The sequence below is a fragment of the Tyto alba genome, unplaced genomic scaffold (assembly GCF_018691265.1).
Source record: "Tyto alba isolate M040663 unplaced genomic scaffold, T.alba_DEE_v4.0 Super-Scaffold_14, whole genome shotgun sequence".
Taxonomy (NCBI): domain Eukaryota; kingdom Metazoa; phylum Chordata; class Aves; order Strigiformes; family Tytonidae; genus Tyto; species Tyto alba.
This window is the reverse complement of record NW_024881276.1, coordinates 49,802,483-49,825,642: the sequence shown is the minus strand read 5'-3', so window position 1 is coordinate 49,825,642 and position 23,160 is coordinate 49,802,483. Positions and strand designations below refer to the sequence as shown.

General features: G+C 36.0%; 1 protein-coding gene across 2 annotated transcripts in view; it reads right to left on the bottom strand.

Annotated features, from left to right (window-relative positions):
• Positions 1 to 1,457: 1,457 nt before the first annotated feature.
• CBLB (Cbl proto-oncogene B) overlaps positions 1,458 to 23,160 on the bottom strand; it is a 127,964-nt gene continuing 106,261 nt past the window's right edge. Inside the window, exons 13-19 of one of the 2 annotated variants that reach the window (XM_033005279.2) lie at positions 22,855 to 22,949; positions 20,340 to 20,480; positions 15,751 to 15,839; positions 15,522 to 15,653; positions 14,158 to 14,295; positions 11,508 to 11,627; positions 1,458 to 6,253 (exon numbers count right to left, since the gene is read on the bottom strand). In XM_033005279.2, the coding sequence (XP_032861170.1) occupies positions 5,991 to 6,253; positions 11,508 to 11,627; positions 14,158 to 14,295; positions 15,522 to 15,653; positions 15,751 to 15,839; positions 20,340 to 20,480; positions 22,855 to 22,949 (978 nt within the window). In that variant the 3' untranslated portion in view covers positions 1,458 to 5,990. The remainder of the gene's footprint in view (positions 6,254 to 11,507; positions 11,628 to 14,157; positions 14,296 to 15,521; positions 15,654 to 15,750; positions 15,840 to 20,339; positions 20,481 to 22,854; positions 22,950 to 23,160) is intronic. The other variant, XM_033005280.2, reaches the window with a different exon arrangement.

The window sequence follows — 23,160 nt, the reverse complement described above, 5'->3', positions numbered from 1 at the left end:
CCATGCCAGCCACTAACTTGAGGTATTTCTGAATGGCTGATGATACAGACTTATCCTTCTAGAGCATCTGAAATTCAGTGATATGTAATTAGCAAATTAACCCAATGCAAGTTCTCCTTAGGGCACTTTTTGCATTGTGGTCTAATGAAAATTATGGAGCATTTCTTTTCAGTGTCCTAACTATTACACAGATGCACAAAAGAAAGCTATTTATTTTGGGGTAAATCTATGCACATCCCCAGCTACCTATGGAGAAAAACTTGCCTTTCCAAACATGGACGACCACAGTAGCTTGATTATCCTGGTACCACAGCCTAGTTCTGAACTCCACAGGCTGGCATCAGTTGGAATACTCTCTCCTTCATGCTTCACCAGACTAGCACGTACAAATGCATGTATATATAAACACCCTTCAAAAACCAAGACAATGAGCTTTAAAGCAGAGGTGCTTCTACTTAAATCCTTATGAAGCTTTTGGTTGTTTTGCTAGCATCAAAAAACATTCTGAGCAGTGTGCTACTTCACACTTCCCACCACTGCTAAGACCCTGGCATCCTGTTCCAAAAGAGCAAGTCTTTTACAGAAATTATCTTAGAGGAGGACAAGGTAATTGAAGACTGGAGCAATCTTAACAAATACTGCATTTGCACTAGACACCCAAGCAATTCAAAACAGCTAAATCCCCTATGTCAACAGGAGAGAGGGGCTGGGATTGTTAGGACAGAATTATCTTCTCTGTAGTTCTCTGCTCCTGTCCTGGTTGGGACTATCAGCCAATCGGGGCCCAGCCCCCCAGCTGTGCTCCCCCCGCCCCCGCACACAGGTGAGGGCACTGGGACCTGGGGAGCCCCTGGGGTCTCAGGGGGCTGCAGCTCCTCCCGCTGCCAGACCAACGGGAGCTCTAGGCCAGCCCCAACCAGGACAGCTCCTCTCCCATCTTGCTGGCAGTCATTGCAAAAAAAAAAAAAAAAAACCAACCAAAAAAACCCAAAAAGCTGACTTTTTTCAAATACGTATTATTGTAGTTAGACTGGCTGATTCCCTCACAGATCAAGACAGATGCAAGCAGCTCAGCTTCACAGTCAAAGATCAGAATTCAATGGGTTTCTGCTTTTGTTTCTGGCAGGTCTAGGAGGCAAGGATCTTGTCAAGGTTCATACTATTCTGAGGCCTTTAAATTCCTTATGATTTTCAGGAAGGTTATGGGATTAAGTTTCAGAAATTTAAGATTTATTTTGTGATTTAAGATTAAGAGATTTGGGATTTATAATTTATTTTGAACAAGAATTTTCCCTGCTAGACATGAAATCATCTAAGGACAAATGGAATGTTTAGGTGCCAAAGTAATACTGTGTTTTAAAATCTAAATTTATAATTTTCCTGATAGAGACTCATTGCAACTGATAAATGGAGGCAGGTATCTTGTACGAAATGAATGACTGAGTCTGAGACAAAAATTTCTGAAATATTCCTAAAGCACTGAGCTGCTAAAATTTTATTATAAGACAGTAAGGTGACAGCTGACTTTCGCACTGGAAGAGCAAAAATTTAAGAAATAAGAAACTATAGTACTACAGAGAAGTATACCGAACAGTTAATCTCCCTACTTAGTAATATGATTACTGACCTATATAAAGGATAAGGACTTAAAGGCTGAAGAAAGTACCGTGAAAATCCTATCACTGAAGGTCTGATCTGACCTTCAGGGAATGGTGTTGGGGATTTTCCTAACCTTTTTTCAAAATGCTGGAATACAGTAACAGAACAAAATATTTTACACTACTAAAATATTTTTTACATTAAAATGCACAGGCTGTTAAAGAAATATCAGTGCAAGCTTACTGTAATTTTCTTTAGGAAAAAACGCCTGTATATTAAAGTACAGTCAGACTATATGTTCACCACTTTGGATTTTGATTATTTAATGATTATCATCTTTCTCCCATACAACTGTTACACACACATTCCAAAATTACTGCCAATTTATAATTTTTTACCACTGAAATTTAGAAATGAAGTAATGTATGGGTATACAAAGGGAATGTCTCAATGCAATGATTCACCTTACTTTACAGCAACACCTCATTTTTGTGGCTTAGAAAACAACAGTTTCTAAGAACCCTACGTAGGATAGGCTATGTTTCTAAAGCAGCATATGAAAAGTGGTATTATTCAATAACAGAGTCTTGAAAAATCACAGACCAACCCAACATTCTGTTAACATTAATTTTATAAAATACCTTACATGAACAGATAAAGAACTTGAGCTTACATAATAACCAAATTTTAAAAAGAATATTGAATAAAATATAAATTAATTGAACACATCACTAAGTTTGCCACATGTTAGACAAGTTTATAAAAGGCATTTTCAGATAAAATAGTTATTTGAAAGAAAAATCCTTCAAAATGAAAACTACTGAAGTCCTTTTTCAAGAAGTCATTCCTAAAAGCGTTAAATTCCAGGTCAACAGGTAGAACCTGAATTTGCTTAGAATATGGTGTTCATTTTCTTCAATATTTGTCAAGCTTTAAGACACAAATTTAAATGCTTTCAGGTCAGAGTCATCAGTGCAAAGTAAAGCTTCAAGCTGAAAATGAGAGAAATATAACAGAAGAAATGATCCTGGTACAAAACTTCCTAAATTCACATTATGAAAAAAACTGTGCCAGACGCACTCTTGAGATACTGAACATTAACAGATTTTACCAGTGGCCATTTAGAGTTCCAGCCAAGCCATTAACATGGCTAATCATATTAAATCCATTTATTTTATCACAATTTCAATATTTTTTCTACTCATATTCTTTGGAAAAGATCCATGCTGCTGATGTCCACTTACTTTGCTCAACTTTTGATTCAGCCAATTTGCTTAAACTGAAATGATTTACCCAAAAGGAGATAAAAGGTGAGGCCAACAGACATCAGAATGGTGTTCTAAAGCCTACAATGACATTTAATTGGAAGAAATATGATAGCACATGTTTCTGAGTTTAACCAGCTTTGTTCATTCATCACAGATGTTCATTCATTCAGACATCAGTCTTCCTTAAAGTTATGTGTATAACACACTGCCAGGCTCAAACCCTTAAGTCTTCCAAAGGTTAAAATATGTTTAGAGAACTATGTATTTAGAGAACTAGATTGCAGCCAGATTAATTTATTTTAAGCCTATTAATTCCTGAAGAGTAAACATCAACACTCTAGCAAAGCAATTTTGCTCTATTTGACTTTAAAACTATTAACCAAAACAGGTTTGAAATAGTCTTCATGTTCCACTGCTTAGAAGTGTTATTAGCACACTCATTTAAAGATTAATGGAACTCTTTTCAAGTCACCACTCAGAATATTGCTCATCAAGCTTTTTTTAACACATACTAAAAAAATGCGTCACTGGTGATCACGACCAGAAAGGAGAAGGAAAAATTTAAAAACCTAAATCTATCAGGCAGCAGTTCCAGCCTCTAATTGAAATATAAGGCTGTAATTTATACTAAGATGCTGCATAAAAATGGGAAAATGAGTTCTCCGTTACAATTCAAAATTTCAAAACTCAGTCTGCAGATTATTTGCTTGCCCTTGTAAATTGTTCTTTTTTCACTGTCATTATTGCTATGCTGGCAGTTATGCTAGAACCTCATTTATGTAATTCCAGTAAAACCAGAGTGTTTAATTTAATAGCTTGAATCAGTCTGAATTTATAGTTAGCTAAAATGCTAGCCTGATGTTGTAAACAAACCAAATGAACAAGAGGGTTCAAGATTACACAAAACTTTCCCCCAAAACAAAGGTATTTACTTGAAGTAAAAGCACAGAAATATAACTTCAATCAAAACTTTTCATAAGCTGTACTCAAGGAATGAACATTTAAAGCAAGTTGAAAATGCCCTATTTTAGAATATAAACTCAGAATCATTTTCTTAACTCAAAATGGAACAGAAGCTCTTCCCTATACCCTGAATTCTCCTGATCATCTTTTATCACTGAAGCAGATTAATGATATCCATACTTTGCTTTGTGATGTTACAAAATAATTTATTTAATTAGTTTTAAGAGTAAGTTCTTTGATGAAACAACAGACTTTGAGATATCGCAGTAATTTCCACTGGGTGTTCCCAGTTATTTTGAATCCTGTAATTCAGCCATTTGCTGTCTTTAAAAAAAAATCTTTAAAACAAATGCACTGGCTGCCGAGATCTGATCCTGTAAGTGATGTAAATTTTACCACTTGCTCTGAGCAAAGGAGAACACTGACAGCTGAGAGGGAACAACAAACATATACCTCACACCCAGCTTGGCACACTGTGAAAATTCTCATATACTGGTCACATCTCAAAATGTGAAAAATATTCTAACTACCACATGGTTTTAACTTTTCAATAGTAATAAAACAAAAGAACATTTCAAAGTTAGAAAAAAAACAACAAAAAAAAAAACAACCCACAAAACAAACAAAAAAACCCCAACCAAACAAAAAAAACCCAAACCAAAACAAAACAAAAAAACAAACAAACAAACAAGAAAGCAACAATCTTAAGAATTATTCTGGAAATATTTGGACTCTTAACTTTGAGTGTACTAAAACCAGAGTTGTCTTGTCTATCTCTTCTCTAAAATTGGGAAGATATTTTAATTTGGCTTGCATCAATTTGGGCTCAAAAATAAAACATCTAAGCCTGGAGTATCACTAACCACACAAAGCAGAAATGTATTTCCAACTAAGCAGCTGGAAAGTGAGTGAATGAATTTGGGTATTAAACACATACTTGAGAATAACAAAGTGTACAGAGGAGGAGGTTACTAAAGAACTTTGCAAAAAATATTGCTACAGTAGCATTAGGAATTAACAGTGCATCAAAGATTTAAAGTTTCCATGTTAATACAAACTGATCCAAGCCACAGTGGACCACAAGATAATCACTCAAAAAAAAAAAAAAAAAAAACAAAAAAAAAACAACTGCATTCTACTTTACAGAAGCTGGAATTGGAATTTACCTGAATACCATTAATACGATTCAAAAAGATTCCTTCTAGTCTGGCATGCCTCAGTTTACATCAGTCACAGAGAACTGGTGCCATTACTGTGTAATCAAAACACAATATTATCATGTGCATTTGGCTTTTTTGAACATTTGCAATCAAATACTCAAATCTGAAAGAGCTTTTACATGTTAGAACTCAGCATCACTGCTGCATGAAGTGTTTTATTTGTTGGTTGGGATTCTTTTTGTGGAAATTGTGTATAAAAGATCTTGAGGACTACAGGTCATGGAATTCATGTTAAACAGAAAGCTGCCCAACATTACTGTCAAAACACCTTTAAAAAGGCAGTTCATAGACAGAATAATGCATTTTACATTCAGATATTTCCTCTCTCAAAAGCAAAGGAATCTCAGAAGAAAAAATAATATATCAGTAGTGAAGGCCACATATTTTTTGCATTTGATGAGCTGAAATGCAAAAAACAATTAAAGCATCGTATAAGAGGAGAAAACCAAACAAACAAACAAAAAAAAAAAAAACAAACCCAAACAAACAAAAACCCAAACACCTAAGTTCTGGAAAGTGATGATTTAGTTGATGGGGTGGTCAGCATGGAAACTGTTGGGAATGCTACAGCAGAACTGACCACAAGTACAAGGGAATATGAACAGGAACATAGTACAGGCATCAACTAGAAAACTGTAACTTGCCAACTTGTAAACAAGAAAAAGCATTTCACAGATTAAAAGTTCTAGGGAAGTAAACTTCTTTAAATTATTTCGTCAGTTCAACCCTGATTTAAAAAAGTATGGCTAGCAAAAATACATAAGCCTCAGCATATTTATAAGTCTTGATCAGAGCAGCCATGAGCCTTTGATAAACGGCTGGAAACAAACACCCTTCTACTAAGGATGAAAGAAAAATATTCCGTTTTCTTCTTTCTTTCATTCCCCAATCCACATGTGTATATGTAGAATTCACGTGCTCCAAGAATATCTTGATGCTGCTATAGATTGAGACGTGGGGAGACTGGTGGAGGAAAACAGACAAACTCTCTTAAAATACTACGGGCCACATCAACATTATTCTGGGCAATTTCAAGTGCCCTCTTGACTTCTTCAAAGGAATAGCCCTCTCCCATAAGTTTTGCAATTTTGGCATCCACATTTTCCGTGGAACTGTCAGAGGTGTATGCTTTCCTGTGGTGTATTTCTGGTGCAGTCCTCCGAGGAAGTGGTTTAGGGGGCCTGGCTGGTGCTTGTGAACCATCTGTTTCAAATAAAGGAGATAGAAATCATTATAGATTGGCTAAAAATTGTGTTATAGGTAGGTCAAGCCTCATGAAGCAGTTTAAAAAGCAAAATTCCAAAGAAACATGAAGATATTTTTTAATTCACCGATATATCCCATTTTAAAGAAGCTATATTCCTCAAGAACATCCAAGATGGAAATAATGTAGCGAAGTACTACTTTAATAATATGAGAAGAACATGCAAGTTACAATCTGAATTATCCAAAGTTGGAAGAAAAAGAAAGTATGATGAAACAGCAAAGATGGTGGAAATAGCCAGTCAAAACTTTAAAGGTTCTCCACTCTCAACCCACAGTTGGAGAACTTTTTCTTCATTTGTTTAAAAAAAAAAACAAACAAAAACAAAAACAAAAAACAAAAACACCACAACAATTTATCACAATTTTATTCAGGATCGTAAGTTCTGTAGAATTAAGAATGCAGCCAAATATGCCCGAGGAAGAAAATTCCTTCACTTATTGGTACATCTTGCAGATTCTGTTCAGTCAATTGCAGTTCATTTCATGCATAAGTACAGAAATAACTGGTTTCTCAAAAAAACATCTAGTCCAATTATTTTCAGTGGTGAGAACAGAATATGATCCTGACTCTAGTACCCACTTGGAAATACTTCTCCTTTCCTTCTCTTCTATGGAAAGGTTACCTTCACAGTTAATGCTGGTGCTAAGAATCATATGTGCTGATGAAAAAAAGCTAATATTCAAACTTGCTAATCTTCTCAGAGTCAAGAGTTGTGTGCTCAAATAAACTTGGTACTTTACTGAAACCTCTTTATCCTCACTGATTCCACAATAAGAAGCTTAAATACAAGCAGGCGCAGAGCAGAAAACACTTTCAAGAGCAAAGTATTAAAAAAAAAAAAAAGTCTTTAATCCTTCAAAAAGGGTTCCAAAAAGTTCCATCAACAGTGACTTTAATAGATAAATTAGAGGAATTTCTGTCTGTAATACTTCCTGCTTACTTATGCTGACAGCAATGGCATTTTGCAGTGTTTAAGTACTTCAGAGACAGCTTTTTAGTGATGAAAGAATTTTGTATTTCTAGTATTGCTGTTAAAACATGCTACCTTATTGTAACACTGGATAGAGGGAACTATAATTCAACTGAGTGCATTAAACACTTCAGACAAATGAAAATACTTCACATTAGTGCATGTATAACCAAGGTGTATTTTACTATGAACTTACTTTCCGTGCATTCAGATGAGAGTGTCGCTATAAATTTTAATTCCATTTCTTAATTCAGAGATGATAAGCTAATACTACTTTTATCAAGATGGTGAGATTCATATAACAAATGGATGAGAGTAATTTGATTAAAAGTTTCCAGTAAGGGGCTGAGATTAATTTTGTTCTAATTTCATTGCCTATTGTCCTTGCAAATAGTTATGACACAATCTACAAATAGTAAGAGCTATTTCATATTTGTTATATTTTTTTATCTCTGAAGATTAAAAAAATTATATAAACACTAAACATTCTAGTAAACACACCTGAAGCAGATCCAAACCTGCTATGAAGGTGTGGAAGATCCATGAAACACTCTGGTTTGAGAAATTATCTACAGCTAAGGAAATGTGGTTAATCACTAAAAATCAAATCAGAAACAAGTTCAAATTTCTCATTTCACTTATTTTAGAAAACTCAAGACTGCAACAGAAGAATATTCTTTACATTTAAAGTAAAGGTATATCATGTTAAAAACAATCAGTTTTGTTTCACAAACAATTCAAACTCTTTATATGTGCAATTTATTATGGACTTAATTTCTATAGAGGATGAAACAAAATTAATTTGCAAACTTTACATTTTTCCTTGGATTTGGAGTATGGAAGGAAATTCCTTATGCATAGATCAGATCCTTCCATGTGTGTTATGTGAGATATTTTTTGCTCTACCCAGCCTAATACAGGCTTAAAAATGAAGTTATTTCTTGTATAAAACCTTCACTTTGCTGAAGCTTCCAAACAAACATTATTAAGCAATCATATAATTTAGAAAGGTCATTTTTAATTCTGTCAGCAGATTTGCAGCATAGGCATTTTATTCTTGCTACTGTGACATCTCTCTATAGCACAGATACTTTAAGATCTTCAACTCCATTCCCATTATTTATTTTTTTTAAGCGCTAACATCTTTCAGTATCTTCACATCCATATAAAATATTAGCTGAAGCTGGGTATTGCATTGGATCCTGAGCTTAAAGATACTAAGCCCAAGCTGCATGCACATCTGGACACTGAGATAGAGGTATTTAAGAAGGACTTTCCTTCACAACCTCCCATCCTCTCTGATGCTTCAGCCACTGCAGATGCCTAACTAAAAATTCAAACCATTTTCTGTGTAATTCAATTAACAGTTTCTACAGCAAGGAGCTGCTTCTATCACTCACATCTCTAATTCAGCACTAGATTTAACCCTCAGGTAATGGTTAGTAGAAAGGCAGACAGACTCATTTAATATTTGTTTGACAAGCATGGAAAAAGTCGTAAGGCATGAGCTCTGTGGCACACTGGGAAGAGGATATTTGTAACTACACCAACTGTCTCTCCCTCTCTGCTGTGAAAGGGCCCTCCTCTTTTCTTCCCTTGCTGCTTCTCCTGTATGTTCCACGGTCTCTCACCAGCAGACTGAGAAGCATCAAAGAACCAGGTGACGAAGGCTTGTTGTGCAAGGCCCTCCGTGGAGCTGTGGCGAGCAGGTACATCTAACCTAACCGGGGTACAGGAGCGGAGCACACCCAGGGGACGTCTACACTGCGGACCCGAGAGAGCAGGCAGAAAGTGAGAGGGGTAACTGCACTGCTGGCCCATCAAGCTGTTAGGTATGATCTTCACATTTTGCATTGCTGCGGCACATTATTCCCCCCCAGGGTTAATTGAAATCCGCCTTGAATTAATGTGGGCCACCCTTCCCCTAATGTTTCCATATAAAGGAATTTAATTTTGCATGCAAGTGCTTTAGTAAGGACAGGTGAGTGAATAGGCAGCAAGACAAACATACTTAACTTGCCATTTGGATCCATTTCTTACAGAACTGTGAAATTCAGTAAAATACAGCTGACGTCTATATTAGGAGCCTAATTTTCTACCACCTTTCCCACGTATCGACTGTGCTTAGGTAAAATATGCTAACTATTAGCAATATCTCCTCTTGCTTTTGTTGTAATAAGTTGTATTTAAGAAGTTTGAAAAAACATGCCTTTAGGATAGTTAGGTGCAAAGTTGAGAACAATTTCTTAAGTGTTCAGTGCTGAATACATTGCTGAATTAGAATAAATTTCCCATTACATGTTAACGATTCAGTTAAACATCATAACAGCAATCTTAAAAATAGCCAAACCAAAGCACAGAAGCTAAAGAACTACCCATGCTACTCTAGGGAGCCAGTGGCTAAATTATAATTAGATTTGAGGGTGAACTACATTTTTTTTCCACCTAGTTCAAGGATTCACCATACAAAAGGACTGAAATGAAGAATCTCCTAAGTGAACTGATTAGTTCAGAATAAATGCAAAAACAAAAGTTCTGAATAGAGTCACGCTCTCTACATTGGTCTTTTTAAACCATAGATGAAGGTGAATCAGTTCATCCTGAAGCTCATCAGTTCTGTTCTGTGGAATTACTGCCACTGTAAAAACAACTTTCCAATTAACAGTATGACATGATCTATCGCATAGTTTTCATTTAATTGAAATTAAATTTAATATCTTGCTGTACATCATGCTGATTTAGAATTATATTTATAGCAAAGGTCGACACATTTGGGTATTTTAGAAGATGGCTGTGGGAAACATACAGATAGGAAAGTATTTATTAAGTGACATCAGAAACTTCCTAAGTAGCAAGCATCTTGCAGTAATTTAGGAAAATTAAAAAATTTCTACCACAGAATTGCAAGAACTGCAGGAAAACCCCATAGCTTTAAAAGGTAGTTATATATTATTGTCATAATTTGTAATGTAAAAGAATTTAAAATGACCTAAATAGATCAGGTTAACATTATAAGACAAATAGATTCCTCAGTGTCACATACAAAACATGCATGTTAGAATATCTTTTTTTTCCCTAACAATGGGGAAAAATGAGAAACTGCTATATTACTAGAGGTTTCCTCCCAAAAGTGCTACTATTTACCAAAGGCATCACACCAATTCTCAGATGTGCTATTCATTAGAAATTCTGTAGTACTCTTCAGGCTTCCTTAATTTCCCCTCATACTTTAAGTTGGAAAAATACATTCTTTCTTTGCTATACCGCAGCAGAGTGGAACTACATATTCCTGAGAAGGAAAGATATAATTACTAACAAAAAAAATTATCATTTTTCCACTTGTAATTGTTGCAATTAAACACTGATGATAATTAAAACTGAAAGACTAGAGAACTGAAGTCCCTTCCTTTCTTTATGCATTAGAGAAGAGTTTTCATGCACAGCTCTCATCTGTAGAATGAATAATGGTTCGAAGCATCACTTGGCTCACTCTGTGTGGTCTCTCCACACAACAAAACGATCCAGGTGAGACAATCCTCCCCCTTCCCCATATACCATGCAGCTCTGAAGAAAAGAAAACTTGCCCAAAAAATTAAATGAACGTAATACTGTTATTGTTTTAATTAATTTGAGTAGCTTTCCTTTCAATACTATTAGAATTGCCTGAAAATCATACTCAAAGTTTCTATGGCAGAGGAATTCCTTCTACTGTACCTGTTCTGTTACAAATGGAAGACTGAATTTTAACTGGTTTTGGTTCCTGCTGTTTTATTAAAAAACATTTTTAAAATTTTCTTTGAAGTTCAAACATATTAGCCAAAAAGACGAGAAAATAATAATACTTAAGAGAGATTTTTTGTTTTTGTTTTTTTTTTCATAAGCAATGAAACAAAGATGGAAAAGAGAAGCATGTGGCCCCTGCAGGACTTCTGATCTCTTGTGAGCTTTAAAGGTGGCAGAAATATCTCTGCCTTTCTCAGAAACTAAGGAACACTACAACTCACATAAGCATTGTTTGGCAGCTAATGAAATTGATGCCATAATATCTACACCTACAGACAACACATAGCCACTTCTACCTTTATTGCAGAACTTTGGTAAAGCAGTATTACCATTACTATTTGTTGCCCAGAATGACAAAAACCTCATTGGACTTTATGCCTAAAAGTTATTTGCTTCATAAAGTTGTAAATTTCTACAAGAACCGTTTTCTACCTTACCTGAAGAGGGAGGAAGTTGATCATAGTCTTGAGATGTCCTATTTGTTTTGACATTTTCTCCAGTTACTCTACGAGCAGGTGGCAAAGGAACATGACCAGTTATTGGATCAAAATGGGGATCTGTAATAACAAAACAAAAAAGGTGTCTTAGAATAATTAGCATTATTATTTGGGGAAAGCAGGGTCTGATACATAGAAGCTAGGCTTAAAATAGCCTCCCTTCAGATAGAGGAGCCATGAATCCAAAGGTGTTCCCCTATAGCATGTATATATGCACGTATGCATCCGAATTCAACACCTGCATAGTAGACATGTCTTGAAGTAACAAAAACAAGAGCACAGGTCAAAGATGGTCTATCCTGCACTAATCATGGCTCTTCTGTTTACATCCATGAGGTACCTTTTAATTGCTCAACCCTGACACTGCCAGGATAGTGGCTGGCAAAGCACTGAAGAGGTTGCTAAGCCTGAAACAGCACAGTTCGAAATATCTCAGCTATTCAGTTTGACTAGTTCTTCATAACACTTCTGTGCTTTGCAGTTCACAAAGACTGCAGGGCAGCCTATTCATACATTCCTAGCTACAGGTAAATATTACAGGGACTGGTAGAGGCTGTGACTAGGCTTTTCAGTTCTCTGTTGACTACAGGTACAGAATTTTTAAAATGAGAGAGATAATAGTCCTGGCATGTTGTGTCCCTTTTTTTTTTTTTTTAGGGTGGGTAGAGCGGGGAGGGAGGGCAGCTATTGAGGATGCAACAGAGCACGTGTTAACAACATCCTGGCCCTGGCTTCTGCTCTGGACTCATAAGCGTGTTTATATATGACTACAACATTTTGCTGTTGTTGATGAGATTATTCTTCTAATCTGACAGGCTCTGATGGATAGCTGAGAAATGACCCTCAAAACTTGTATGGAAACTCATCATAAATCATCTACAGCAGTTTCTCTGACAAGATGCAAAGTGAGTAATATGGCTTTAGAAATACCATATGAACAAAAAAAAAGACCAATCCACACAACCTTGTATGCCTAAGTAGATGTATACACTTCTAAGATTAATGAAAACTGCTGCTGTAAGATTGTATTCACTATGCAAATACGAAGAACACGACATGGCCGTAGATACATTTTCCAGATTTCTCATTAAAAGCAATTAAGTGTTTTTCAACACTATCAGTGATGTTTCTTAGATTATTTGGAAATAACACTTAATTTAAAACTCTGCATGTTTCTGGGAACTGCACACAGATTGACGGAGCTTGTGTGCATCTGTGCGGGGGAGCTTCTATTTTTCCTCTCCGTTCCCATTAGAACTGAATGGAGCAGCGTGTGTTGCTGAATTAGATGACACAGTTGACGCACCCATTGAGACTGGACTGAAGATTACATTATTTTTATTTTGAAGTGTAGAAAATAAATTAATTCCTGGCCATGTATTTATGAAGATCAACCTTTACATCCTGTAACGTATAAGTCTTATTACTTGGATGCATTCAGAGGCATATATGAGAAAGTAACACACTGAGCTGAATCTGCATTATAAAAATATATACAGTTTTGGCAAATTACGCTATGTCAGGCCTTGACTGGCGGCAAAAAATACAAAATAAAAACATTCCATAAAAGATCACTCCAGTTCACCCTAAACTAGCTTACTGTCATCCCACAGCTAGTATCATTCACAGAGGTCAGCCAAATGCCCGGCAGCCTACCAGGCCATTATGGAGTTGCACATGACAGCTTGTCATTCTGGCCTTCCTGTGATAGTGTCACCAACACATTTCAATTTCTCCCTCTCCATACAGCTACGAAAAACAAATAGGAGGAGGAAGACATCTAACCACAACGCAAGGTTATCACCAACAATATTTGTGGGACAACAACATTCTTTGTAAGCTTCCACGGAGAAAAAAAAGTCATTTCACAGGTATGCACTACAACCCACAAAAAACCTGTTGTAATCTGTATCCTCAGCAGCAAATGTATTCAACTTAATTAACCTGACAGTCAAACATTTTTCAACTCAAAGACAAAAATCGTAAATTGTGAACATAGCTTTTATACCTTTTACAAGCAAAATACCAGACTAAGAGTCATGGTGATTCATGGGGAGAGATGGGTGAAAACTTGACTTAGCAAAAAGGTTGTGAACCACAGGTGCCTGCAACTGTGTTCACAATTAATATAGTTTTGCAGCAAAATTTTATAAGTTTTAACAAAACAGGATGTTCTTCTCCCTTGTTTTCTAGTTTTTCCCCAAGTCCCAGCTTGAAAATAAACCCACGAACTATGTTTTACTATAGGAAACAGCGGCGTTGATGGAAGTATACAGACTAGTATCACAGATTACAACAGAAAACTTGGCACTTCACAAGTAACAGCTCTTATGAGAAAAGTAAAATTTACCAAAATATCTAGCCTGATACAGAAATATTGACCTTATTTCATTACTTTCTGATAATGAAAATTTAAGTCGTTATATTCTGTTTCGCCTCCACCATTAAAAAAAACCCTTATTTATTAGCATTTTGTATAATGAAGTATAGACAGAAGAGAATTCTGAAGCCTCATGACAACTTTATCATAGAACAGATAGACTTCTAAAGGAAAATCAAATAAAATACGTTGTTTCCTTTGTATTCCTACCTGAATGAAGGAACAGTTCATGTCCTGAAGGAGGTCGGCTTCCTGACCCAGCAGGTTTTGTGTGCTCAATCATGCTGTGCCGAGCAGGTGGTGGTGGTGGTGGTAATGAAGGGGGTGAGTTATCAAACACATCTTCACCTGCATGGTAGAAAAGAATTATTAGAGGAGCAAAACTTCATTAAGAACTGTAGAATAAAGAGTGAAGCTTAAAATTTATTTTTCTCTGGCTGCTTAGGCCTTTACTTCTAACGTTCATCTAGCAGTTCAGTGACTCCAGTAATGAAATTGTAAACCTGACTCTTATTGTGCACAATCCTCTTCTATAATATGCTCTGAATGACCTTTTGCAGTGCTCAGTTTCTTTTCGGGGATGGGGGAGAGATTTCTTTTAGTGGCTCAATTGCAAAGGGTGTATTATAATGAAAGCTTCACTGAATATCATTGTAGAATAACAGCTATGTTTCAGTGACTAAGCAAATATATTTACATTCAAAGACCAATGCTGACTGCATTGAATATGCTACATTTATACTGTGTATTATCTTTACCTGCTGTTCAAAAGCTCTGACCCCAGATATAAAATGAATTTTCTAAAGCTTGGCAAAAGAAATGTACCCCTTCCACAAAGGTGGTGCAGACATGACTAGAGTTGCCATGCAGTGATTTTTATGTTCTACAGCCTTCAATTCTATGTACTCTCCCAAATCAGGAACACTTCAGGGACCAGACAGGGAATAGTGCAAGAACATGGCAAATGTTCAAAAGGTCTTATGGAACCAGAAAACTGGATGATGACACATACACAGACACAATCATGCAGCAGAGTTTGTTGGTGAACAGAACAGGAATCAGGGTTGGAAAAGAAAGCTTTTGGTGACTGTAGGCCACAGTGAGTTTGGAACTGTCCATTGACAGGGGAAAACCCTCAGAAATATAAACTTATTTAATTCAGTTTTCCTTGACTTAAATACCACCTCTTTGGCATTCTTCTTTGTATTTGACAAAAGAAATGGAATTAATTAAGCTACAATAGGAAAAATCCTCCTTTTTGCATTAAATTGCAATGCTCAAACTTAATATTAAGGGATAAAAAACCTGCAATTTATTTTAGGGAAAATGGTTTTGCTTTTCTCTATAGCTTGAATACAGATTTAGTATGTCTTTATCTGTCTTGCATGAGGGCTTACAGACAGATACCAAGTACAGATCATTGACACAAATATTGACTTACATCTGTAATATTTAGCCCATAGCTTGATTGGTACTCTTAACATACTCAACATTGGTTGTCTTTCAATAAATATGGCATTTGACTCATCTAGGCAATGTTAACCATTAAACGTAATCAGCAAAACGTCTGCAACCTAAAGGGGGCACCAGAAGATCATAATCCGAGGGCGTCCTGTTGAGCAAAGAGCTGTGTTTTGGGTTGTCTCTAGTAGGAGGTCGTGCAGGTGGCAAAGGTACTGGAACAGCAGGTATATCACAGCCATCTCCTGAATGACACAACCACAAGAAGTGAATGTTTTGTTGTACCCCTAGAACAGCACATAGTAAATTTTCTTGCAGAACAGTGAAAAAACAAAAACATACCTAACTCTGGATGTTTTGATTTCTTGATCTCAGAAGTAGTACTGTGTGTTCCATTCGTTACTCCAGCACATTGACCATTCTCACACGCCCTGAAGACAGACATTAAACATGAAGCAATCAACCAGTTATCCAAGTATTAATTCCCAGAATGACCAAGTACCTGAGCTGGCAGTTCATTATATGGAAACGAATGAAAGATGGTAAGCTGCACCAATTTTAAAATTTAAGTTATTTAAGTTTTTTTATAATGAAAGCAGATGCTGGTTAACCATCAATAAAACCACTCTGAAGGACTATACTGCTTTCTTGGTGGGATACTGACATGGCTTAAATAACTTACTCAAAGCTGCAATACAAGTTAAAGGAAGGACGAACATTAGATATAGTCCTCACTTCAGAGTTCAGGTCATTAGTTTATTCATACAGTTAAGTCACAGACTCAATCCTATTTCACCTTCCCAGCTGCTGAATTTTCCTTAGCAGAAATATGACAAAGGGAAATGAGAATTTTGGTAACTAGCTACACTGAAGTACACAGAAAAGCCATTAAACAAAATAAAGGAAAACAACAACAACAAAAAAAAACCCAAACAGAACACCACAACACGCCACTAACAGCAACAAATCTGAATTAAACTCTTAGCTGAACAGTAAAAAAAAAAAAAAAAAAAAAAAAGTAGAACTAGCCAAAGCAGTTTTGCAGGCACCTATTCACATCTGCATCAAAAAGCTGTGTCTTTCTGATACTTCTACCAGAGTCTACTGCTTTTTGGTGTGGTTTGGTTTTTTTTTTTTTTTTTTTTTTTTTTTTTAATGGAAGCATATTACACTGTCAAAATTAAAAACAGTATCAAATTTAATATGAAAATCATCTAAACCAAGCAGTACAAAGTTGCATATTATCTTGTCAGAAAAATAGTGGAGATTATTTTTGTAAAATGACTCTGTTCAAATATAGCAAGGAAAAACACAGAACAGAAGCCTTTTCATTATATTAAGTATTATATAAATAAATGTGAAAGAACTGGGAAATTACTCCTGTCATTAGAACTGTGGACCCTGCATATTCAGGAAGAACCAGATAGTTTCTCTGGAAAAAGGCCACCATGCTAAACAATCCTAGCTTAAAATAAAAATCCCAACCCACCATGCATCATTACTACTAAATACTGGCAAATCTGCTAGAGCTATAGACAGCTAAAATTTCAGATCTTGGGTTTTTACCAATAGGATGAACATTAATAAATCTATCAGCTTTGGCCATATGGAAAGGAAGAATGAATAAAGGTCTGGAATCATTTAAAATATATAAACAGGAAAGAGGAAGTGAAATTGTGTTTGTGGTCCCAAGAGTTCTAACTAGGAGTAATGAAATAAATGTAAGAATAATTCCAAGACTTAAAAACAAAACCAAAACAAAAAAAACCTAATGGTAAGAGCTATTTTGTTATGAATTAATTTCCCCAGGGAAGTGGTAGAGGAAGTGTTGCTACTATCTTTGAAATTAGATTGGTTCATCTCTCAAATGCAGTGGATGCAACACTTCCTTTGACTCCTCATCATATACACTAAATAACTAAGAATATTTCCTACTTTAATTTGAATCTATTCTGCATTTTCAATAATCTATCCAGCCACAACCAGCGAGATAACTTAACACTGCACCACTTCAGAAGTATTCAGGTCATAATGAGCCCTGTTAAGTGATCAGTTTGGAAATCATGCTGAAATACCCGTTTACATCAACGGTAAACACCAGAAAGAAGGGCAGCAAATGAGTACTAACAAGCAAGCCTTCTGTCCTTTTCCTTTTGGAAAAAGCTTTATTAGGAAAAGATAGTGAATGTAGGAGTGATAGGACTAAGGGTAATGGATCTAAACTGAAATAGGGCAGATTTAGATTAGCTATAAGGAAGAAATTCTTCCCTGTGAGGGTGGTGAGGCACCAGCACAGGTTGCCCAGAGCAGCTGTGGCTGCCCCCTCCCTGGGAGGGTTCAAGGCCGGGTTGGGTGGTGATTTGAGGAAATTGGTCTGGTGGAAGGTGTCCCTGCCCGTGGCGAGGGGGGTTGGAACCAGATGAACTTCAAGGTCCCTTCCAACCCAAACCACTCTATGATAAGGGACAGAACTGAAAGGTGCTAAAAATTTATGACACTTAAAAAAATTTATGTTAACAGTTTTTCTAAACAGTACTGAAAAGTTAAGATTTTATTGACACTCCCCTCCCCATGAGATTAAAAGAAGTGCATTAAAAGAATACACTATCAAGCAGAATCAAGATCCTTTTTGAAAGCTTATCTCAGCTTTCACATCTAAGCAGTCACATTAGCTAAAAGGAGACATTTTAAGTATACGGAACATCATATATATTCACAAATACTCAATAGGATATTTTTTTTTTTTTAATGCTTAGGAGAATGGTTTGTTTTGAGTCAAAATTCTTCTCAGAATATAGAAGAAGAGTTTTTGGTTTTATTCATAGAGCAACCCGAATGGCAAACTGATATATTTCCTCTATAGCAAATCCTGGATTAATGCCAAAAAACCCCACTGTAAGTGCAAGACCAAGTACGCTTGTGAAAAAATAAACTAAAAACTAGAAAGAAAACTTTGAAATCAGCTTTCCATCTACGGCCTCTATTAATAATTCTAATGGCCTGGTGACCTGTACCAGCCAATTGAAAGCACTCAACACTTTTTGCTGCAAAAGAAGGATACTGGAAAATTAGAAGTTTCTAGTTTTCCAGCTGGTTATTTTTTCAAGAATCTTTCAGAGTACATCTAGATATTAGCATAGTTCAGGTCAGGAATATGAACGGAAACAAATCTTCAGAAGTCATGACTACTTACAGCACTTGTGTTTACACTGCAGAAAAGTCTCAGAGCTTGCAGACTCAGTTGCTGCTGGATGATGTTAACTCAAAAGATGTCCTGCAGGAGCTCATCCAATCTGCTGCAATTACTAAAGGGTACTCCAGTCACACAGAACCCTGTTAGGGCTAGTCTGAATCCAAAACTTCCCAAAAATATAATAGTGTGGATGTGGGGTCCTTGGAATCAATCGGTGCCCTCTACAGACTCACTCCCATTGCACCACACTACTTACTAACCTAGACATAGCCCTCAGAAGCTGCTAAACCAAGGTAATCTGTCCACATACTGCTCTCTTCTGTTGCAGATGATTTCTTGTCTAAGGAAGTTTACACCCTATGTAACTCTAGTCACGCAAGCAACTAAGCGTCTGTTAGACTTTGCATGGTACAGAAAGACATTCCCATGCCGAACAAGACACTCGGATGAAAAAATGGCAGAGGTAAAAAAGGATCAGGATCTTGGAGTTTATATTTTTTCCTTCCCATTTTTTCACTTGGCCAACATTGAGTGTGTTACTAATGATTGATTTTTTTTTTTTTTTAAAAAGTCTCATATGGTAGACAGGTATTTATGTACTCAAGATCATAAAGCTCAGACAACTGTGCATTATTCACGTCTATGCAGTGAAAGTTGGGACCAGCATTTCTAATAAAGACAGAATTTTAAACCTGCATGCAAGGACTGATCAGACTATGAGCTTCTTTCCACCTGTTTAAATTCTGATTAAAGAGGTCTAAAAATGGTAATTGGCTAATCTGGGGATGAGACACGTCAAGTTTTATCGATGGTGGGTCCTTGACATCACATTCTGACAGAGAGGAAAAAATGGCAATATGTCACTGCAGAAGAGTCTGAACACTTTTGATCAATACTTGATTTAAATATCATACTTTTGACCCACAAGACCAGTAGAGAATTGGCCCTTCTTTTTCCCAAAGCTTATTCCCTTAATTCCAGACGTTCAGATTTTTTTTTACGTGTCAAAGTCCAAGAAGTTCACCAGGAATGACAGTCTTCAGTTGCCATGTCCCTTGCCTCCAAATCTCCTTGCCATAATCCATTAATAATTCACAACCGTGACAGTTTGGAGATACTATTTTAGAACATGTTGAAAGCAAAAGAGATATACTTCATCTGAAATTAAAAACAGGCTTTCTTCCTGAGAATCACAAAGAAAATATGCTGTGAAAGAAGCTCAAAAAAGCTAAAAAGATACAGTACACGTGGGATAAAAAGAGAATACAAGCATGTACATGAAGCTGCCAATTCACATATTTTTCAGTAGTGCATTGTTTCTTAAAATGAATTATCTAAAATGTGAAAGTTTAAGATTTTTCAAAGTTGAGTTTGGGAATTTCAGTCACACAACTCTTCTTAAAATTAAATTTTGCACACGTTGTTGGGGTTGAATCTCCTGTTCAGTTCTGAAAACCCCAACCTAAGGGAAAAAAGGATCAACTGCAGAAAAGGGATTCAAAAGAAAAAAAAAAAAAACAGTTCTGACACAAGAGCAATATAATGAAGTGAACTTTATCGGTTATGACTGTGATAGTGGTCAAATGAAAGAGAGGCATAAGTAATCCAAGCTTGAAAAGATAAGACATTTTAGAAGGCAGGCAACCTTAACCATCATTATAGATGCTGAATCCAGTTAAATTTTGGAAAAAAAAGTTTTGGTAAATAAGTTGCCTTTAAGGCTGCTAAATGAGCTTACCGAGCAAGAGGCTTTATGTTATGACCATGAGGTGGTTGTGAGCTGAGTATTACAGGATGTGAAGAAGGAACTTTGTATTCATCATCGTCTGTGTGATCCCTTGATTTATCAGACAGAGAATTTGCTGAAGGAACAGGGCATCTAAAGGGATGAGAAAAAGATCAGTTTTGCTTTAACTGTTATGTAATTGACCTCAGTGTAATAAATACAATACTCTTCTTTAGCCTAAGCATCCTTAATATGTCTGCTACACGTAAGGTAACAAAAAATGAGAAACTTGCACCAGATTGACTGCAGTAGCACAGCTGTGGAAAGCAAGAGTATTTCAGATCAAGTACAGTTCAACGTATTTATGAGGGCTTAGTGCAGTCAGTGTAACAGGAGGAAAAGTGCACTGTAAAAATACTTTCTTTAACATCTCAAATTAAATCATGCTAAATACTATTCAGGTTACTTTTTGGAAAGCAATTTTTCTAGTTGATGGAAATATTAAACTTATTAAATGTGTTATTTTTGAAGATTTTTTTTTACCCTGACACACTATTATAGATTATTGGGGTAATTCTTAGTGGCAACAAAAACTTTATTTGAAATCAATTTAAAATAGACATATTAGTGTTTCAAGAAAGAACGTACAGTGATCAATTTTTAATTTTAACAGCCATTCTATATAACATTTTAGTAGTTATTAATTAGATATTTTGAACTTCTTACTCCTAGGTTATATATTGACACTTTTTACATTTTGAAAATCAGAATTTAAAATGTGCTGTATATGTTTTAAAAAGTGTAAGTACAAAACCAAACCAGAAAGGAAATTTCTTCTTCAAAAGTCTATGGAGTTTGATTTTAGAAAATGAAGATTTTCTTTTGGCTGAAATACGTCAACTTTCTATTCCGAAGACTTCAGTTAATCAAGATACTTCTTCTGACCAAACTAAAGTCACACATTCTAGTCTTGGATATGTTTGACAATGATTTCGTGCCTGTCCATATTGCTGCAATATCCTGTGGACTTTCCAATAAACACTGTATGGTGTATGTATACATTGTACTTTGATTCTAAGCTACATTTGCAAAAAGCTGAGTAAAAAAAAAATCGGACTTGCATGAAGCAGAATGTTTTGCTTTTTCAACACTATGAAAAGTAAAAATAAGAATCTTCCCCCTTTCAGGGTTGAATTTGCTTTGGAATATGAAAGTATTTAGCTTGTTTCTGACTGAGTAGGGAACATCCCCACGGTCTGCGTTATATCATGGAAGGTGTTGTCAGTCCAAGGAGATCAGTCTACAAGGGGATTGATTACATGAGGCATCCAAGCGGTACTCCTGTGATACCCACCCTATCTCAATCAGGTTACATCACAACATTCAAATACAGAAATGTCTGGATAATGTTCTAAAATTTGCTTCTGAACTGAAAGTAAACATGGAGAACTTCAACTCAGCAACTGTTCCACCTGGAAACTTGTTTCTGAATGAAAAAGTCAGTTCTCCACTGCACCTTTATTCTAGTGCTCAGGAAGAGAAAAAACAGCATATTAATGAAATGATGAAATACATTTGTCTTTTTTGTTACTGCTGATTGAACAACCATGGGATGGGTGCTGAAGATATGGCAAAAATACATACTAATGAGAAAATTCTCAGTATTAGTGTGTACTGACTGCCCAATTATTTTATTTAACAGCAAGAATCACAAGTCGTACATTGGAAAGAAGCTGCAGGATAACATCAAAACATTGAAATATGCTCTGATTTCCTTACAAAATCACAAAAACTCTACAAACTACATTATAGCACTTCCAAGCCTTCTATTTTAAATATCTTGTTCTGTAAGAAAGTCCTGTGTGACTCAGAGTCCAAAGATACTTTCTATGCACAGCAACATCTTGGCACCAAATAAACAGTCATGAAGACTAAGAGTAGCCTGCAACTTGCAATTACAAAATTTCCCAAACCATATCCTAGAACTCAGGGAGGCTGACTCCATTTAAAATGATATAAAATGGTTTTGTTTGCTTGTTTTTTGGCCACAAGGAAAAGATACAGGTGTGAACCCTGGATAAAGCTCCACATGCAGAAAGCCCAGAAAGCATGATTAGATTAGGGTCAGAACACACACAAATCATGCTCTTTACCCTTAGCACTTCCCCTAGAATGCCTCATCTCTTGCGGTAAATAGGTCTGACCACACTTCTGTAGTAGTAGAAGCAAAACCAGAGAGTATCTGCTCCCACTGCAAAATGCCTGTGAGCAAGATCTGCCACAATGTATTCTCTCTTCCCATAAAAATGTAGTATGTTCAATTAACGTTAGAACTGCTCCCACTTAATCAATACAATTTACGTTTCCTTTGTAAAACCACATTAAAGTTCGTGGAAAATGTATCACCTAGTTATATTAGTTTGTTTTATTTCTTTCTTTTTCCCATTTTTTTTTTTTAGCACCAAAGAATCAGTGCAATTATCTAACAGCAATTAATGCATTTCATTTGCAGATAAAGTTAACTTACTTTATACTAGGGATGATGGAGGCAGCTGGAAGAGGTGGTGAAAGCCGTGGAGGGACATCATATTCTTCATTTATCAAATGACCATTTGAAAAGACCTAAAAATCACACAAGTGTTACAATGGGTATCTCCTCCTGTTTAGCACCACAGATGTTTATCAACTAGATATTACAAAATAGACCTTGAGAGACTATGGGTAAAGGCTTTCCTGGGAGTTCACACTACAGAGCTGTTACCTGAAGTGATTCTTTCATGCCTGTTTCAGCTCACCCCATTTGGGAGCTGTAGAACTCATTAGCTTAAAACTT